Source organism: Cyrtonyx montezumae, unplaced genomic scaffold (assembly GCF_038088225.1).
Source record: "Cyrtonyx montezumae isolate F1298 unplaced genomic scaffold, pur_monq_1.0 scaffold_0, whole genome shotgun sequence".
NCBI classification, from domain to species: domain Eukaryota; kingdom Metazoa; phylum Chordata; class Aves; order Galliformes; family Odontophoridae; genus Cyrtonyx; species Cyrtonyx montezumae.
The window spans coordinates 52,791,157-52,809,945 of NW_027071824.1; the positions used below are offsets into that span (position 1 = coordinate 52,791,157).

The window sequence follows — 18,789 nt, forward strand, 5'->3', positions numbered from 1 at the left end:
CTTTATTTAAAGCCTCTTTCTTAACTGTAATAGAAGACTCATACTGAGAGCATGTACTAGGATAAAAAACTATCAAATCTGTTTGTGGTGAAATGCTGTATTGACAGTATTATCTCAAACATCATTTTTTGACTGAGGATTTAATGCATTTTGACACTCATCTTTGTTTGGATGGGATCTTAGGACACATTTGTTCCAATTTTCTAACAACATAGTTAATAAATGATTTTGCAGAACTGAAAGTGACAGTATATAGTCAGATGTCCACCTGAAGTACAACTTCAGTAACAAATATGCTTTTGAAAAGTGGAATTAGATTTTTGTGGTGATTCATTTGCAATTCAAAACTGTGAGCAATACTGATAGAAATCTAAGATTTGTCTGGATGGCCTTTCTTAGTTTCCCGAGAGCCTAGCTACTCATGGAAGGGAAATCTCTTCCCAGGGCATACACTAATATTTACCATTCCCTTAGAGAGTATTTAGCATCTGCTTTGTAGTACTAGTTTTTTTTCTTTAAAGAGAAAATTCTTATTGTTACTTCTGCTGCAGATGATTGTATGCAAAATCAGCTATGGGTCTTTCTCAGAGCTGCTACTGTCACAGGGTGGTTGCAGTTGAAAGGGACCTGTGGAGGTCATCTAGACCAAGCCCTGGACTCGAGCAGGGGCACCCAGAGTGGGTTGCCCAGAGGAGCCATGTCCTGCTGGGGTTTGGAGCTTTGTCCTCCTTATGGAGACAATCCGTTTGGGCAACCTGTTCCAGTATTTGAGTGCCCTTACTGTAAAGCATTATCATGTGTCCAGATGGAATTTCATGTGTTTTACTTTGTGCCTGTTGCTTCATCCTTTTAGTGGGCACAACTGAGAAGAGTTTGGCTCCCTTCTCTTCATTCCCTTCCTGGAGATGTTTTTACACAGTGTACTGCTAGGAAAAAAAAAGTGTTGTTAGTAGGCTGATAGATTAAGTATCCTCCCCTCTTCGTGCACTGCAGGAATGCTAGTCTTTGAAGCAGACCTTCCCAGAGTGAAGAAATTTTTGGTTAGTGTCTTTACATCAGGAGGGGCTTTATTTCAATAATGCAGTGAAGTACATAATATGATTGCAGTTTTGTAGATAAATTAATTGTATTTTTAAACAAAATGCTCCTGTTGGCTAGCAAGAGGATTTAATTTCTGGATTGACAGGAACTGCTGGTTAATGATAGCATTTTGAAGTACAGCAGTATTTCACGTCGAGTTTAGAATCTGATTTCTGCCCCTGGTACGTCAGAGCAGGCTGTTGATTTGTTAGTTTAACAAACATCTGCAGCTTGGTTTAGTTGATTCCATCTGTCAGATGCTACATGATACTGCTTCTGATCCACATTTATTCAGACATAGTCTATGCAAAATAGTTAATACCACTTGCAGCTAATCATTTTTGTCAACCTGAAGCTGATCAAAATTTTGTTTTGCTCAGTTTAATCCATAATTTGTAAACACACTCTGCTTCAGTGGTTGTCTGCCCCAGCATGACTGGATGTAGTGTTTTTCAGCCATGCTCTCTTGCATTGTTTATTGATAAGGAGGGTTTTAATAGCTACAGAGCCTTGTAGTCACAGTACTGTCTTTGTTTGCTGTTTTTATATGTAAGACATGTAATGAAAAAGATATCCCTTGCAAAAAGGTCAAGTTGAAGAAATCACATACTTCATGTTGAGGAACGTGGTTTAGAGAGAACGGTTGGTGATAGGTGGATGGTTGAACTGGGTGATCTTGTAGGTTTTTTCCTACCTTGGTGATTCTGTGATTCTTTAACCTGAGTCTCTCAATAATAAATGGCTGAGTGCTTCAGTGCAAAGATATGTAAAGATTTCTGAAGATATTATTATGCTTTGTAAACAACCGAGTGAAGGTAGAGAAGAGATAGCAACATTTCTTCCATTGGTTTTGTTATCGTTGAGGAAAATAACTGAATTACATACAGAAAGTCTTTGTGCTTGTGTAAACCCCTTCTGTGGATAGTGTTACATCAATGTAGAAAGGAGTCACTTAACATTGTGGAAAATCCACAAGATAAACTGACCTTAAGTTGTGTATTAAAATATTAATAATGTTCAATTTGGCTGCAGTTATTTATTTTGAATATTTATATATTATTTTGAATATGAATATAAATGTATATACTTATGGCTATGATGTACCTTTTTATTAAATTGTGTATGTGGGTGAAGTGTGTACTTTGCACTTTGTATTTTTCCTCCTTCATTGTTAATAGAGTGAAGAAAACTATCAATTTGTTTTTAGAGAGCGTTTAAAATATGTTTGGAAATTAGATTAGTGTGAGGAGGAGTCCTTTTCACGTGCTTCAACAAGAAGAGTGGCAGCTGAAAAATATAAAAAGAAGGGAGAAAGAAAGAGAGAAAGAGAGAGAAAACCCTCAAATAGTAAATCCAATGGGATACAATAAAGGTAACATAAAATAAAACATCTTAGCTGACATGCATCTCTACATGTATGACTAATGATGTTTCAGGAAACTACCAGGAAATTAAATTTCAGTATTCTCAGCATCCCTTAGAGTTTTTGCTCTCTTTTTTTTAGATATTATTGAACAATCAAACTCCAATTTCACCTGCTTACTGAGTTTCATCTGTAGCTTCTTAGTGTGGCAGTGTGTCTGTGTCAAAGGCAGGAGAATATTAGATTTTAAGAACTTTTCATTTAATTTTTCTGTGTGAAATATTTCAAAAAATTAACACTTGTTTTGAGAGGAGAAAAAAATAGCAATATAGTCAAATGTAAGTTAGAGGAACTTTTACCCTTATATTTAAAGTTTCCTGATGATAGAATTGTCTTATTTACTTGGACGGTGAAGTCTTGCAACGTCTTCAGTTTTGTTCATCAGCAGCAAGGGGTGAGTGTCTGTCACAGCAGGTGTCTAAGGAAAGATTATTGTTTCAAGATCTGCAGCCCAAAGAGACAGACTAAGAAGTAAAATAATTATTCGTGGCTCTTCCAGAAAGGAATTTGGCAAAGCTTAGGGAAGTTTGTTAAATAGAAATCGGGAAGGATGAGGAACAAGGACATACCTGTTGTCATGTTCTTCCTATTGCTGTTTCCCATTCCTCTTGTAAAGCTTCATCCTTTCCCTGACATTCCCCTTGAAACTATCTGAGTCTGGAGAGACACCTACATAGAGTGGTCTATATAATCAATTTCAGTTCAGCTGCTGAATTTAAAAAATAAAATTTAAAAACACCACATATTGAATGGAACTCAAATTCATTCTGTTTTTAAACTAGGAATTTGGAAAAATACATATATATTCAGTGTTATGTTGCAGTGAACTTGAAAAAAATATTTCAAAGATGACTGCTTGAGTTGCTAAGCTGATGGCAGTAATGTCTTCCTTTCATCCAGTGTGTTCTGAACTCCTGTGAAGAGTGAACATGGCCCGAGATCCTTTTTTTTTTTTTACTACACTTTGTCACATCTTCTAACTTCTGAAGAAAGTGTTCTAGTCCCAACAAAAATGTCTTATATTCTGAGATTTCTCTGCACTTGTTCTTATTTTAAAGTTTCATGTTAATCAAAATACATGGCTATTTTTTATGGTCACTGGAGACAAGAACTAACTGCACTGCTAGAGCTATGTCAATGAATACTTGGCACCTATTCTATGTCACTGAGTATAGGGAAATATTTGAGGATTATGTACCGTGAACTATCTTATAGGTTGGCTCTGAGTGACCTGTCTGAAACATTTAGTCTGAGTTCAGGACAGAAAGGGAGGGAGGAGTTTCAGTGTGTGGCTGTTGGAACACCCCAAGTATTTTTCCAAACCACCAGGAAACTTACTACCACTTTGTTGTATTTTTTCAGTCAACATCTGAGCTTGAGAAGCAAGACTTGAAGTAAATTTAAAGAACTTTGAAGAGCTAAAGCAAAGCATTTTTAACAAATAAGCTACTGTTCCAAAAAAGGGTGAAATGCATTTCACCAAACCTCTCATCTTCAAACCTACAGACCTCTGCTGATTTTGAAACACAGCGCAGACTTCTAGCTATTTTATATTTGTATCAAAGAAGTTAGAACATGCGCTCTGCTTTGCATTTGTATCCAGAATTTATATCATGTCATACACTTTATATGTCTCCATAGTAGGGAATATTTTAATGTTATCCATGTATTTCTTTTCCCTGTGTTCATGGTGAACTGTTGCCCTTTAAGACTGCAAGTGCACACTGTTCTCTTATGTCAAACTTTTAGTCAACCATACACTTTCATGTCCTCTGCAGGGCTGCTCTCAAGAGGTTCTTGTCTCAGTCTGTATACATATCTGGGATTGCCCTCACCCAAGTGAAACATCTTGTATTTGGCCTTGTTGAACCTTATTAGGTTGATTTGGTCCCATTTCACAAGCTTGTCCAGGTCTCTTTGGGGCCATCCCTTCCTTCTATTGTGTCAGCTATACCACTGAGCTTAGTTTTGTCTACAGTCTTGCTGAGTGTGCTGTCACAGTTTGAAGAGTTAATTGTGCAACATCCCTATCTCCCCATGGGAGAAGTGGGGGAAAATAGGAAAAACAACTTGAGTGAGATAAGGGAACTAATTTATTAATAGAAATGTGGGATAATACAGAATAATTAAGAATAATAAACAAACCAAAAACGTGAGGAAAGAGAGAGAGTACCAGTCCTTATTGGCAGGCACTCACAACTGGCCTCCCAGAAGGACAGAGAGCTCTGTCTCATCACCTGGATTGGGAAATGGTGTGGGAAGTACTGGAGACTTCTGGGAATTGTAGTTTGTCTCTTCTCAGTGTAACCAGTTTTCACAGAGCTGGAAGCCAGGTGAGAATAGCTGAGACTGCTGGAGCTTAGGCCCAGAAAGTGTGGTTCCTCTGTACTATACTCCAGCACCAAGCAGCTTGCTGCATTATGTCATGATATGGATCACTGATAAAACCAGGATAGTGTGTACTAAATTCATCTGTCTATGTTCTCAATAAAAATGGTGAAGAGCACTGGTACCAAGATGGATCCCTGAGGGACACCACTTGTCACCAACCTCCACTTGGAGATAGAGCCATTGACTGCAACCGTGCTCTGGCTTTGACCATCACATCTCTACAAAATGTCTTAGGTTCTACTTCAGAAAGAAAAAAATAATAATAAAGCTGGCAAAATTGTTGCACAAAACGTGTTAAAATTAGTATGAAATATGAGAGCTTTAACTTATCACCTACAAATCCTTGGCCAGCCCCTGGTTTGCTACTAGACCTCCTTGCTTTTTTGGTAGGCAGAGAAGATGCCACTTTGGATGATACTGATGCAGAATGGAAAACAAAATACGGAGTGGAAGTTTGTTTTCTGTGAGTAGAAAGCTACTTCTCCACACCTCTAGTACCTGAGAGGGACTAGACTGCTCATAAATGCATAGAGGAATGAAAAATAGTGGGGAGAGAGACTATGAATAGCCTGCCTTTGGTCTGTAGAGATCCTGCTGTTTTGAAGCACTAGTTCTGGCTGTCTTTTCTTCTCTTTTCCAGTCTTTGAACTTCTTCAAAATGGAGCTCAATCTTCAAATGAGAAAACAGTTTGGAGTGTGTGACTTTTGTCTACCTTTCCTACTCTTCAGGCTTGCTTCTTAGAAATGTTGAAGTGTTGAGCAGTACACTGGTCAGACAAAAGCACTGATGAGAACAGAGGCAACCTGGATACCGTTTTCTGTTCTTCCACTGGCATGTTACATGACTTTGGGGAAAATCAATTCCCTATTGTTCTTCTTCCCTTATATAAAACAGAAGGAAATAAATTTTACAGTGCAATTTGATTGCTTTCAAATTTTCTAATAAATAATGCTAAAGAAGTACAAGACAGTGTATCATTGATCAAATGAATACTATTGAATCTGTAATAATCTGTATTCCTCTTTGTCAGTTTGGGTCACAGAGGAAAAATAGCCATTTCCCTCGTTTTTCACTGCATTCTCCAGCACCCAAGACCCCAGGCCACTGATGTTATGTAGCAGATACTTTTCATAGATCAGATTAAGGGGCAATGAAGTAACAGACTCATGCAAGCATCCCACTGTGCTCTTGTAACTGGAACCTCATTCCTGGTAATGATCTGTATGGCTTTGTGTTTACCTTAGAAAAATAATTTGTGAGAGAAAAGAAGAGATTTGAAAAGAAAGGAAATATTGCTATTATTAAACTCTATCTGACATTTAGTGAGAATATGTTACTGAAGGCCTAATTATGTTTAATATATGGAATCTTCTAAGTAGTGAACGTGTAATTCTTTGAAGATGTTTTATAAACTATGAGAGGAAGAGATACAATTATTCACAAATGTTTTCACTGAGATTGTTTTAAAGTCAGTTAAAATTGCCTTTGAGAGTAGAGTTGCACTAAAAAGAGAGGAGAGATGGAAAGAAGAAACCCCAAAACAGGGTCTTGCTTAGTCTAGAGTTTCAGGAGAGAGAGGAAAAGGTCTAGTTATCCAGAGCCAGATGCATTGTTAAAAGTTCATACTATCACTTTGACATTTAGAGTAGGACTCAGTGTCTTTGTAAATTCCTCTTCGTATTACCAGTGTAGGTCTCTGAGCTCAGACTGTTTCACAAACCATAACATTTTTTAGCGAGTGATTGATCTGTATTATGTGTCCTAGCCATCAGAAGAATCTTGGGATGTTGCTTGTATAAACTGTAATACAATCTGATCTTGGGCATTTTGTTACAGACTTTCATAGACCTATTGGCGATACTCAATCCTCCTGGATTTGGGAATAGTGCTTATCTGATACCTTAAAAAAAAAAAAAAGAAAAAAGAAAAAGAAAAAAAGAAGGAAAAAGAAAAAAAACAAGCACTCATTTTCTCTGTTCCCCACTTAAATAACTCAGCACATCTGGTAACACTGTAGGATCATTGTCCTTTCAGTTCCTCTGCAGTTCATATTGCTACAATAATTCTTAGGTATCTAGTTTCCTAAAGGGCGATGTGATATTTTTTTAGGCTGTTTTTATAGGTCTTCCAAATTAACCCATATGCATTGCAAGAAAAAAGCATGACTTTTAATCAGCAGCATTTCTAAAGTTAGCGCTTGCTGTGTGTGTATGAATATGTATATGAACAAGCGTATAAAAAAAATAACAAAAAACACAACCTTTCTGCTAGTACTGAAAACTAGCATGCAAATGTGTTTTTATTATCAAATAAAGTCTGCCTCAATGTTAAAATATCTTTCTGTTAGGGGTTTTATCATTTGACTTCTTGTGTTCAGTTACAAGAATGATAAAAACTGAAACTAAATCTTAATTCAATAAGAACAAGGTTGAATTTAGGAAGCAAAAAGGGGAATCAGATATAGAATCATATGCATAGGAAATGAAGCATTCAAGAAATTAAAACTACAGGGGTAGCCTTAAGGTGTGCTTATTTGAAATGCCTGTATTTAATTTTACAGTGAATCTGAGTATTTTATTCCAATTAAGACAGTTCATGTGCACAACTCTAAATTGTACAGTAGTTCCAGGGAGACCATGGAATGCTTGTTTTACGTTCTGGATCAAGTTCAGATTTTTAGGCTTCACTTGAATAAAACAAAAAGTCTGAACCCTGAAGATAATACAGATTGATAAATCTGATTTAATCATTCCCGTGTTGCAGACTTCCAGAGTATGTGGTACAGCTGAGCCTCAGGCCATGCGCTAAATACATCCACAGTGCATTCCCAGGGCACCCAAATACCAAATGATCACGTTTGAAAGGTTACCTTTCTATGGATTCTGACTTTTCTGTATTAGCCACGAAGATTGGAATTTTAACAGCTCCCAATGAGAGGTATTGTGAAGTATTTACTTGGCAGGAAACAAAAACAATAGAACAAAACAAAGCCCAGATGAGGTATTGTCTTATATTCATGAACTGGGATTTGGTAGCTTTGTGAATGTCTTGTGACTACACTCCGTATTTTAAATATATATATATTGAGTTTTATGTATTGCTTAAAAGTTTGATAGAAGAGTTATGGCAGTACAGGCTTTAGCAGGGAGATTGCGCAGAATATATCCTGGTAAGTCCCACAGTCTTTCACATCTAGCTTTCTGCAAAGGGAGTTGTAAACCATTTGGAAATCTGGCAGTAGCTTTTTTAATTATGGCTAAATTTACTAGTAAAGATGTAAGACTTTTTTTTTTTTCCTTTTCTTTTACAGGTTGTGGAACTTATATCAAGTGCTATTGGTGATTTAGTTCAAGGAATCTACTATGAAAATTCAAAATCATCTGAGGTAAGAATTTCAGTAGTTTCACATACCCAAGGCATTTGGTGATATTAATTTGACTACGGTGACTACAGTAAACGTGGTGACTTTTTAATCTGTTTGAAACAGAAGAGGAAGGGTGGGGTGGGGAAGAGCTGCAGTTATTTTGAGTTTCAGAAGTAGTGTCATTGTGACACCTGTGAACACTGAACCTTTCCAGAAATTCTCAGAGAACTGTTCTGTTTCTATGAGTGCTTAATAAAATAATATCAGATATTACTACCAGGAACTCTGAACATGTCTTACTGTGAACTTTCCAAACGCTTCTAGTCAAGGTTTTGTTAAAGAAATGTACTATAATGTTGTTAACATCATTAATAGGCAATTGTTAAGACTCTTAATTTTCAAACTATAAGTACACAAAGTCTTAGACAAAATGTTGAATCCCATAGTTACATGAGGTCTTTTCTTCTTCAGTGTATTCATTTTTCAATGTTTAACTTTGATAACTTCAATATCTCTTTTGTGCTGAGGAGGTAGAAATGTAGTACTACACTTTTCTCCATTGTAGGTCGTGTGCGTGTATTATAAAGTTGGTGTGGGAAGAGATGGTGGCAGCCAGTGTTTCACACCAAAGAATCATTTCTCTCTTCAAGAGCAATTATGGATGTCCTGTGTCACTATCCTGTGTTTTAATTTGTGTGGCAAGAACCATAATGAAAAATTATCAAATTAGATCTGTACTTTTGTCTTTAGTGGAATATTTAAGGATGTTTGTAGAGATACAAAAAACTTACTTGAAATAAGTTGGCTCGAGCAGGATGTTGGAGCAAAACTGAGTTTCATCTTGTATTGGCTTAGCATGTTCAGACATTGATAATTTAAAATTGTCCTAAGCTCTGCAGGTATTAAATAGCAAGTTTTCACAGTATGGAAATCATCAGCGATGCTTATAGATTCATAGATTCATAGTGAATGTGTGAATATGTATCTTAAAATCCACTGAAATATACATATATTTCTCCTCATGTGCCTAGTTTTCCTCAGAGACCTGTGTCTTAATGTTCAGTGTGTAAGATGGTGGATGTTTATGAATACTTTTGTGTGTGCTGTTTATTCAGATTACTCTTCTGGCTTTCTATTGCCATTTTGCAGTATGCAGCAGCATGAATCAGCAGCTCGTACAGGTTACTGCCACAGTAGACACCTGCATTGGCAGCTCCACACCAGGCAAAAACACAGTGGGCAAAGTGGAGAGCATCAGGCTGTGGATGTGCCACAGAAGGACACAGTGCTGGGCTCGAAACTGTAAGCTGAACTTCAGCCTGTGGGTTGCTTGCTAGGTCTGCCCTCTGGGTTACACACTAAAATAGATAGCATCTTTGAGATCTTTGCAAAGAATTGTATTTTCTGTATTCAGGCAGTTTTCTAAATACAAATAAACCCCAGATACGTTGTATTTAGAAGAGCAACTGCTGTTTTTAGGAGTAGCTTTAGCTCTATTAGTTGATCCCATCAATGAGACTATATTTTAACAATGGGTACTGTATAAATGAGAAGTGTTGAGGACTGTTGGGCTCTTGCCATCACAGAAGGTCAAACTCTTCTTTTTCTTCATTCAGCAAAATGCCAAGCTGGCAGTCCTGACACAATTATAACATCTTAGAGGAGCTTGAAAAGAATTATTTTCTCTTGCATTACTGAATCACTCCAGGTGTAGGGTGCAGATGAAGTGTGAGATGCAGTATGCACAGCTGCGTGGTATTTACCTACCCTGGCCCAATTACAAGTAGAAAAGACTTATTTTGTTTTAGTGACTTTTTCTGTCTAACAAGAGCTGGAAGTACAGCATACCCTTCCTAGGAGAAACCCTGTTAATTCAAAATGTAATTTGTATGATGGCATAGTAGTAGGTACTGAAAATTAAATGACAATGTCTGAAGTTTAGTTTTATAATGGGTTGTATGTGGCCTCTTGAGACCTAGAGCAAAGAAGTGTAGCATCTGGTTTTGTTTTTTTGTAATCTTGTCCTTTGAGAACTGCAGTTTCTTGTTGTGTATCAGATGTATCCCTGCTGTTTTTCTTGCTATTCTGCTGAGCAGTGTCCCATTCATATGCTGACCATCTCTTTAGCAGAGATTGCAAAATGGTCTAAGTCAGTTATTAGTCTTATTTGTACCTTTTGTGCATCTTCCTTCCATCACCAACTGCAACTTGACCAAAACCAGAATCTTAATGACGTTTCCTGGAGGTAAGACAAGTTCTTTAATCTACTCTGCAACTAAGTCTCAAATGTCAAGCTTACTTTCTTTTTAACAGTAGGGCATAGGGATGTTATTAATGACATTTTCACTGCTGAGAATATCTTAAATTTAGAAAAGTGGAAGGATGTCTTCTCACTTTTTTCCCTCTTTTTGAGGCAGGAAGGTTGTGGTTCTTATGTTAAGTATGCCGTTAATACAGTTGTTATAAAACTTCTCAGTAGCATAAAATGGACTCATTTCTTGCTCAGCACTGAGTTGTTTGAGCTTTGCTGGATATTTTTTATCTTTTACTTCAGATAAAAATAACTTAGCAAAATTCACCTTTCCCCTTTGAGATCCTTAGTTCATGTTTAGCCAAGAATGTATTTTCAATTTGCTTCATTTGAATGACCCTGTAGGAAAACTAAAAGGATCCTTTGACCTGACAAGGCTGACCTTATTTACTATTGAAGATGTGTAACAGATTTAATGATTCGACAACTCTCATTACCACTTCCCTTTCTGTAAAACTGCATGCATTCCTGCAGCCATACTATGTTCTGCTTGGTCATTCTTGATTGGCTTTTTACAGTGGGTCATTAGGTCTATGTAGAATGGAGGAAAATAAAGATTAAATGTCTTAATTTTTCATCTTTATTTGCAGTGGCAGTCCTACCCATAAAGCGTTGCCTTTGGTTGCCTGAAGACTAGGGCTGCCACTTTTGTTGCAAGTAGTAAATAGATGTTGTGGTTGAAGAGATTGCATTGGTGGCTTCAGCTAATGTTCTGGACTGTAAACTGGAACAGAAAGGAGCAGTACAATAAATTTTTGCAGCTTTGTGGTAAATCCCTTGTCAGAACCCAAAATTCTGTGACTAAAGGACACCATTCCTGCTCCCCATTTGCCTCTCCTGCATCTAGTTCTAATTTGGCAGTAAAAATGTATGCCTTTAGTGAGTCCTGTGATTAAATTTGCCTAACATGGCCCTCATTCATGATTACAGTGTCTATTTTTAACGGAACAAAACATTGTGCTGGATCTCTAATTCCTACTTATACAAGGCTGAGGGTTTCTGAATTTTTTGCTAGCTCAGAGTACTTTTGCATTTTCAGAAAGCTTCTGTCTTAGAAAGCTTCTGTCTTAATGTCCCAGATCGTTTAACAAATACTTGAATGTGTTGGATCTTATACGCTACTTGGCAGACTGTTTTTTAAAGTATTATGGATCTTCTTGGGAAACTGTAGTGTTCTTTTTTTCTCACCTCCAAATTATCCAGCTGATGCTTGATGTGCATTACCAAACCTCATTTTTAGTATCAGAATGAGACTATTACATAAGATATTACTGTTTCAAAGATATTCTTCTGGTGGCTGTTAAGTATTTTTGAAATTTTCAATTGATTTTTTTTAATATTGGATAGAATTAGTATGTAAGTCAATTATGAAAAAGAAATCTTTTAGTAGCAAGTACTCGTTGTACAAATTATTGAATTAACAGGTATTAACAGGCTTAGCATAACATAGTTTCAAAAATGAGCAGAAATTTATTTTCCTGCGAAGTACAGACTGCATGCACTGAAGAAAATTCTTCATTGATATTTGGTCACTGGTCCTGCTTTGAGGAGTAATGTTTTGGGATTCTGCACATGTTCATCAACTGGAACGCGATGAGTATATACTGCAAATAATGGATTTGCTTATAAATTATACCATAGAAGGTAAATCAAATGGGTTGTGAGTAATGTTATCCACCTTTTAGTAGGGCAGCAGTCAGAGCTCTTACTTGAAAAAAGAAGTTTTCTTTTGCAAGACGAAAGGGAATGTTGAAATATGGAATCTGAGTAAAAAAGTGCCTGTGAAAAGAATAGGTAAATGTGTTGGAGTGGGGGAAAGCATAGCTGAAAAGAAGGCTAATGCTAGTTGTTTATTCCTTTTGTCTTTTAAATACTAGGTTTTTCCAGAGAAATTTAAAAGTAACAGATGTGAAGAGAGATTTTAATTTATTATAGTTTTTCAACTTTTTTTTTTTCTCATTCACTGTTTCACAGTAAAAAGTATTAGGTAATCAGTAAGGATGCTGTTGACCCATTTGCAGACTCCCTCCTTCCTCCAAAAACACTGAAGACATATAACAGACCAATAAAACATGCCTTGTCATGTCCAGCAGGCAGGAATACATCTGTTTAAAGCTTATATGAACCATATGCAAGATGTTTTGCAAGGTACTGCCATAGTTAGAGAGATCCATAATTGGATTTTACTGACGTAAAATAGGGGTTCTTGAACTACCTAATGTAAAACTTTTAAATGGTAGAAGTGTTTCAGAGTATTTCTCTGTGTTTATGTGGATTATTTGCCCGTTGAGAATTGAACTCTAAAGTTTGGTATACAAGAGGTTCAGACATCCTGATCATTTTGTGTGACAGCAGATGGCTTAGAAAGAGCTGCCGTCGTATGGATTAAAATAAAGCTTCCCTTTATGTGATCTGTATCTGACTTCTACTCTTTCCTGTTTTTACATATGATTTTGTGCACTTCTAAGAAACAATTTTCATTCATGTTTCTCTGAATATGTTTTCAGCTAAACTGTGTATAAACATCTTCTCTGGCGTGACAAATCACACCACTTTTGCACTGGGGATACTTGTTACTGTAACTACAAGTACCTGCCCCTCTTCATGGTTATGACTGCATATTTTGTCCCATGATTTCATTTTCTGAGAGTTCTCTCTTTCCTATTGCCTGGGATGATGGTTTCAGACAATTTAAATTACAGAAATAGCTTAACAGAAAAAATCTCTCAACTATCCAATTTCTTAACTCACAAGACAGTAACTGACCTTGACATTAATAAAACTGGGAGCACCCTTAGCTGTTCTTAATTTCCCTTTTCCAGTTACTGCTTTGAAAAATTAGTTTTTAAAACACTGATTCTTGAAGTTTTCAAACTGTGAGTGTGAATTATCAAAACATGTTCACAAGAAAAGCAAACCTGCTATTAGACCCTTGAGGACCATTTTTCTTGAGCGTAACTTGTGTAGAAGTGGTGATTGACTGAGGTGGTTCAGGTATTTTCATTGTACTCCCATGCCAGCACTCCTCAAAGTGTATCTGGTCCTGGAATTGATTGCTTTTTTGGGGGATGGTGAGGGATTCAGCTGTCTTCACCCAGCCTCTGCTACACAAACAGCATGAAAGTTGATGGGGATCTGGACCCACCTCTTGAGGGCAGAACTTTGTAATGAGGTCCCTTTGTAGGCGTTGAATGTCTGAGTGCTGTCCGCTACAGCTAGAATTAATAAAGATAATAAACACCACCATTTCAGATTTCACATCACCTCAAAATAGAACTAGTTTCTTTTTTTTCCTTGATATTTTAAAGTCATGTTTAGTTCTCAACATTGGTAGTTATGCAGGACTACAGTGTCATCATCAAATAGTTGTATAGCATGAAAATTTTCTTTTTTTTTTTTGAAAAAAGGGAAAAATGATATTTCATTTGTAGGAAAATTTTTCTGAAGAACAGTTGTATTTGCTTCTATCTTCTTAACAAGCAGAAGCTTTAGAAATATGTGGTCACAAGATTTTTTGTGACTAAAATCAGTTATATTTCGGCTTGCAAGCTCATATGTTAAGGCACATCCATATGAGTGCAATTCATTTTTAGACCTTGCTTCTTTCTGTAACCCAGGGGTTCACAATACCAATGTTTTTAAGACTGCAGTACTATATTTTTTAAATGCCTCAGGTTCTTGTCATTTTTTGGAAGCTGTATGTCCATTCTAGATGCATGAAGCTTTACATTGTGCTTACCTATGGCAGTCAGGTGGTGAAATCTGAACTTGTTAAAAAGAATGTATTTTTCTAACATCGTAGAATCTATTTCCTCAAGTGCATCGAGTTGGAATGGCTGTTTAAGCTGCTTCAGTACCTGCATTATTTGATAATGTCTGCATTTCTCTTACTGTTCAAGGGCTTACACAAGCTAAAATATTCAACTTGTGGATGCTCTGAAAGATATTTTAACTTCATAAACTATTTAAGGATATCTTAAGAATATTTTTGTCTCGGTTAGATTTAAAACAAATAATTATAAAAATCGCTGCCAGTTTCCAGTATCATCCAGCAAATTTTAGTAAATACTGTTCTTTCTCTGAGCAGATTGGTTGTTATGGAAAAGATTGTGTTGCGTCTTCCAAGAGCTTCTGATTTTAAATTGAAAATAAATTCATCTATATCTGAGTGGGGGAAAAAAAAACCAAAAAAAAAAACCCTATAACTTGATACATAGCAAACTACTTGAATTAAATGCTCATTTTGACATTTTGCCAGTCATGGGAATTTGCACATGCTCTGGGCTGAGTCAAGATATTAAAACAAAATTACAACAGTGAAATGAAACATGAGGAAAATTCAGGCTTGACTTTGTAAGTTATCAAATACATAATAGCAAACATGTGGTTTTTCTGTTCTTCACTTTCCTTGTATAAGTTAATAGTATGTCTGAAAGCAGTGGAATTTTGATACAGCACTGTGTTACTTGGCATTGCAGAATTCTCCTACTTTTTCCATTAGTCTCAAATTATCCTCTCCCTTGTAACACAGCACTTCTGGGTGATATCCATAAGGGAGGAAAATTAGAGCTGAACGGATGGATTCTATTTCATTTGTTACCAATTTCATGACAGATAATACCTTGTGAGAAAACTATAGGGTCACGCAGAATTACTACTTGCTCATTGCTAAATAATGTAATTGACGTCACTTTGAAGGAAAATGCTTGTTGTATTGGAGATTTTTATATTGCTGTTTGAATAATGTTTTGGTTTAGTGTATGTTATAGATTTGACTGAACTGAGAATTGCCAACTTTTTAACGTGTATATGCCTGATTATTTTTTTCTGGAGTTTCTCTTTACTGATTTTAGGTTTTTCATTTTAAGTTTTTCTATTTTAGTTTCGTTTTTTTATTCAGAGAATACCTACAGGTGTAACAGTGATGTGTATATGTGAGAAAGATTACGTGTCACCTCTAGATTTAAATACTCATTAGTAAAATAGTGGAATACCGACACAAATGAATTGCTGTTTGGGGAAGAGAAGATGGGATTCATGTTAACTAAAACACATTTCCATTTTGTAGAAAGTAATTCAAATTAGTTTTTTAGATATTGAGAATTTGGGGAAGCGTTAAACATCTTTGACCTTACAGTCAAAGTGATAAAGTTCACTAGAGGCATCACTGAGATCTGTGTCAGCTCTCTGGGAATGTTAATACCTGACTTTTCTAAAGCATGGCTATATCTATTTATTTTGAAATACTTTCAATCTTCCCTGAGAAGGAAGAGGTACAAGTCCTCCATCACTCTCCACACTCCATCACTCTCCTTCATCTTTCTATCGCAGTTCTACGTGCATTTCTAACACTTTCTCCAGCATTTGTGACTTTTTGTTTGTTTGCATCTTGGGTTTTTGTTTTGTTTTGTTTTGTTTTCCGTAACTGCAAAGAAGAAATGATAATGACTTCTCAGATGGCATCCTATGAGTTTGGGATTGTTGGTTCTTAGTTACTGGCAAGAGGCTGAAATACAGATGTAGTTTGCTTTCTGCTTTCTTTTTTCTCACAGAAGGAGTATAATTGACTGTTAATGTTCAGGATAATAGTAAGTCGTTTATAAAAAGATCTGTGTGGAATCATGAAAATGCTGTTTGTTGAAGCTTCTGGCATATTTATTCTGGTATTTTTCTCTACCTTACCCCTAAAGCACTTCTCTTAAGCACCTTGGCATCCAGAGTTTTGTTTCTTACCACGTGTTGCATTTTCTGTTGCTACAATGCTATCTTCTACGAGCTGACGCAGTTGCAGTTTTGGTGTTTTCATTTTCACCTTTCTTTCATTTGCAGAACTGTCTTACAGATGATATCAGAATATCTACGTGGAAGAAACAGGTTTTCCTGTCACATAGTGCCTTGCTGGCAAAGAGCTGCCAGGCTGCAATGGAACTAGCAAAGCACAGCGCTGAGATTCAGGACATGGCATTTCAGTACGGGAAGCACATGTCCATGAGTCATAAGGTACACCTTTTTCTTTCAATCTGTGATTTTAAAATTGGAGAAACTTGCAAAATATTTTGGTCTTGAGCTCTGTTCTGTAACACCGTTATGCCACAGACCTTTGTCAGCAGGTCACTGGTACTGAGAGGTTTGACCACTGCCTTGTATAATATTTGCAGAAACTGCTGGTATGAACAGTGCTTATGAGCTGGCAAAATCACATTTCTGGCCATTTCATTCAAGGCCCTGTTAAAAGTCCCCCTAGTTCTGCTGTCTGTAGCGTCTTAAAGCTTTACTTTCCATGCTCACACATTCTTCTTGAAGCCACTGTCCCAGAAGCAGGAATTGTAGAAGGAAGCAGGAGTTGGGTGTCAAGCAGCCTCCATGCAGGTGTTTGTGCCAATGAGTTCAGCTTCCTGCAGCAGCACATGAGGCTGAGGCAGGAGCTGCAGTGGCTGAAGTACCTGCATGTGTTCTCTTCTGGCTGATGTGCTCTGGAGGTAACTTCCAGAGGTAGTAGGTGATGCACAGCAAGGGAGGTAACCAGATGAGGATGGTAGCAGCCTAAACATCTTCAGCAGTAGGATTTCCCAGAGAAAGTCTCTGACCCTCCCTTGTGCTAAGGTGAAACAATAACTGCAAAATGTCTGTGCGGGTTTAAGATTTCTGCTCATCCTCTGTGGGAACTCACTGGCCTTGCACAGAAGTGTATCTCTGGCAATTCCAGCTCAGGTCAGGAGCGCATCCACTTAGTGAACTTTTATTTGAGTTAAAGTATTCCAGAAAGTTGCATTTTCTTCACTGGAAACTGGACAGATATATTTTCTTCAATCATTGGAAGTCTTTCAGTCCACAGCTAGAGCTAGTACAAAGCAAAATACAGTAGGGAAATTGAGGTCTTCAGCACTCTTGCTTTGCCTTCACTCCATCTGTACTGCAGTACTTGTAAAGGAAGATGTTGCTTGAGACAGGCAAACAGACCTCCCATCCGCTTCTACTCGGTTTATGTGGTTTCTAGTTCCTCCAGGAAGAGGAAGTGGTTTTCAAAATGATGACTTCATTGACATGCAGATATTGCTATGTGCTATAACTAGTTACAGCTCTGAGAGTAAACTACTTCTAGTTCAGACTATGGCTTTAATATGTTTAGTGTATGCTTTAATATTAATACTCTCTCTGTTATCAATATGTTTATGTATAAAGGATTACATGATTTTCATAGAAGGCTACTGGCTGTGTAATATTTCCTTTGTCAGAAAATAGGTCATACTACATCAACTTCTTCAGTTATTGAGAAGTACATTGAATGCATTACCCTTAAAAGACAAAAAACGGATCTGCTTCTCAACAAAGACTAAATCATTCCTCCTTTTATAGTTTTTTTTACACTTCTTTCCTTTCAGCAATGCCTTACTTGACTGTGTCCCATCACTTGCCCAGCTCCACAAGCTGACCTTTACCTATTTATTTGGAGATAACTCTACATAATTGTCTTTATCACAACTTTCTGCCACTGCAGTGCTTCTCCCTCTTCATCTCCCTCCCCCTGACTTGAAGTGAAAACAAAATGCAAGTGTCAAAGCAGAAAATGGCAAGTAGCTGTAGAATATGGGCTTTGAATTGATAGATATAAATGTATAGTCTGTTTCTGGAAGCTGGAAAAAAATGTTCTTCTCTTTCAGCTACATTCAGACCTTCAGCCATTTGTTAAAGAAAGTTCTAGTGATGTCATGGCTTTCAGTTTGAATTGTGCTCCTGCAGTCCTTCATCAGGAATTCCTTGGAAGGGATGCGTGGATTAAACAGATCAGAGAGGTAAGTTAAAACATTGTTTAGAATTGCCTACATCTGCCATTTTTATCTCTCTTCCTGTCTGTGCTTTCAACCTACAGAGAGACACAGAAACTGACATCAGATGAGATAATGCACAGGTTTTTACATCTTCTCTCCAATACGTAACACCTCTCTCTTTCATTATTTCAAGAGGGTGAAATTGAAGGATGAAATTGACAAATGAGCTCCGTCAGACTTCTGTGTGTCAGTGTAACAAGTGGATTCATTTCCATAGAGCATATGTCCCTTACTATTTGTACAAAGTCTCATATCTTAGCTTAAACCTACTTTCACTGTCAGTGTAAAGCAGAGAAATTTGCACCATAGTGGTCAGAAAATAAGTACACATTTTCTCCAGCTAACTTTTCTCTGGGATCAGTAACTTTCAACAGAGGGAAAAGACCTGGG

At 37.0% G+C, this 18,789-nt stretch overlaps 1 protein-coding gene across 2 annotated transcripts in view; it reads left to right on the forward strand.

The window, feature by feature from the left end:
• PDSS2 (decaprenyl diphosphate synthase subunit 2) overlaps positions 1-18,789 on the forward strand; it is a 110,912-nt gene that overhangs the window by 78,037 nt on the left and 14,086 nt on the right. Inside the window, exons 4-6 of one of the 2 annotated variants that reach the window (XM_065735553.1) lie at positions 8,206-8,280; positions 16,400-16,570; positions 18,232-18,363. In XM_065735553.1, coding sequence (XP_065591625.1) covers positions 8,206-8,280; positions 16,400-16,570; positions 18,232-18,363 — 378 coding nt within the window. The remainder of the gene's footprint in view (positions 1-8,205; positions 8,281-16,399; positions 16,571-18,231; positions 18,364-18,789) is intronic. The other variant, XM_065735562.1, reaches the window with a different exon arrangement.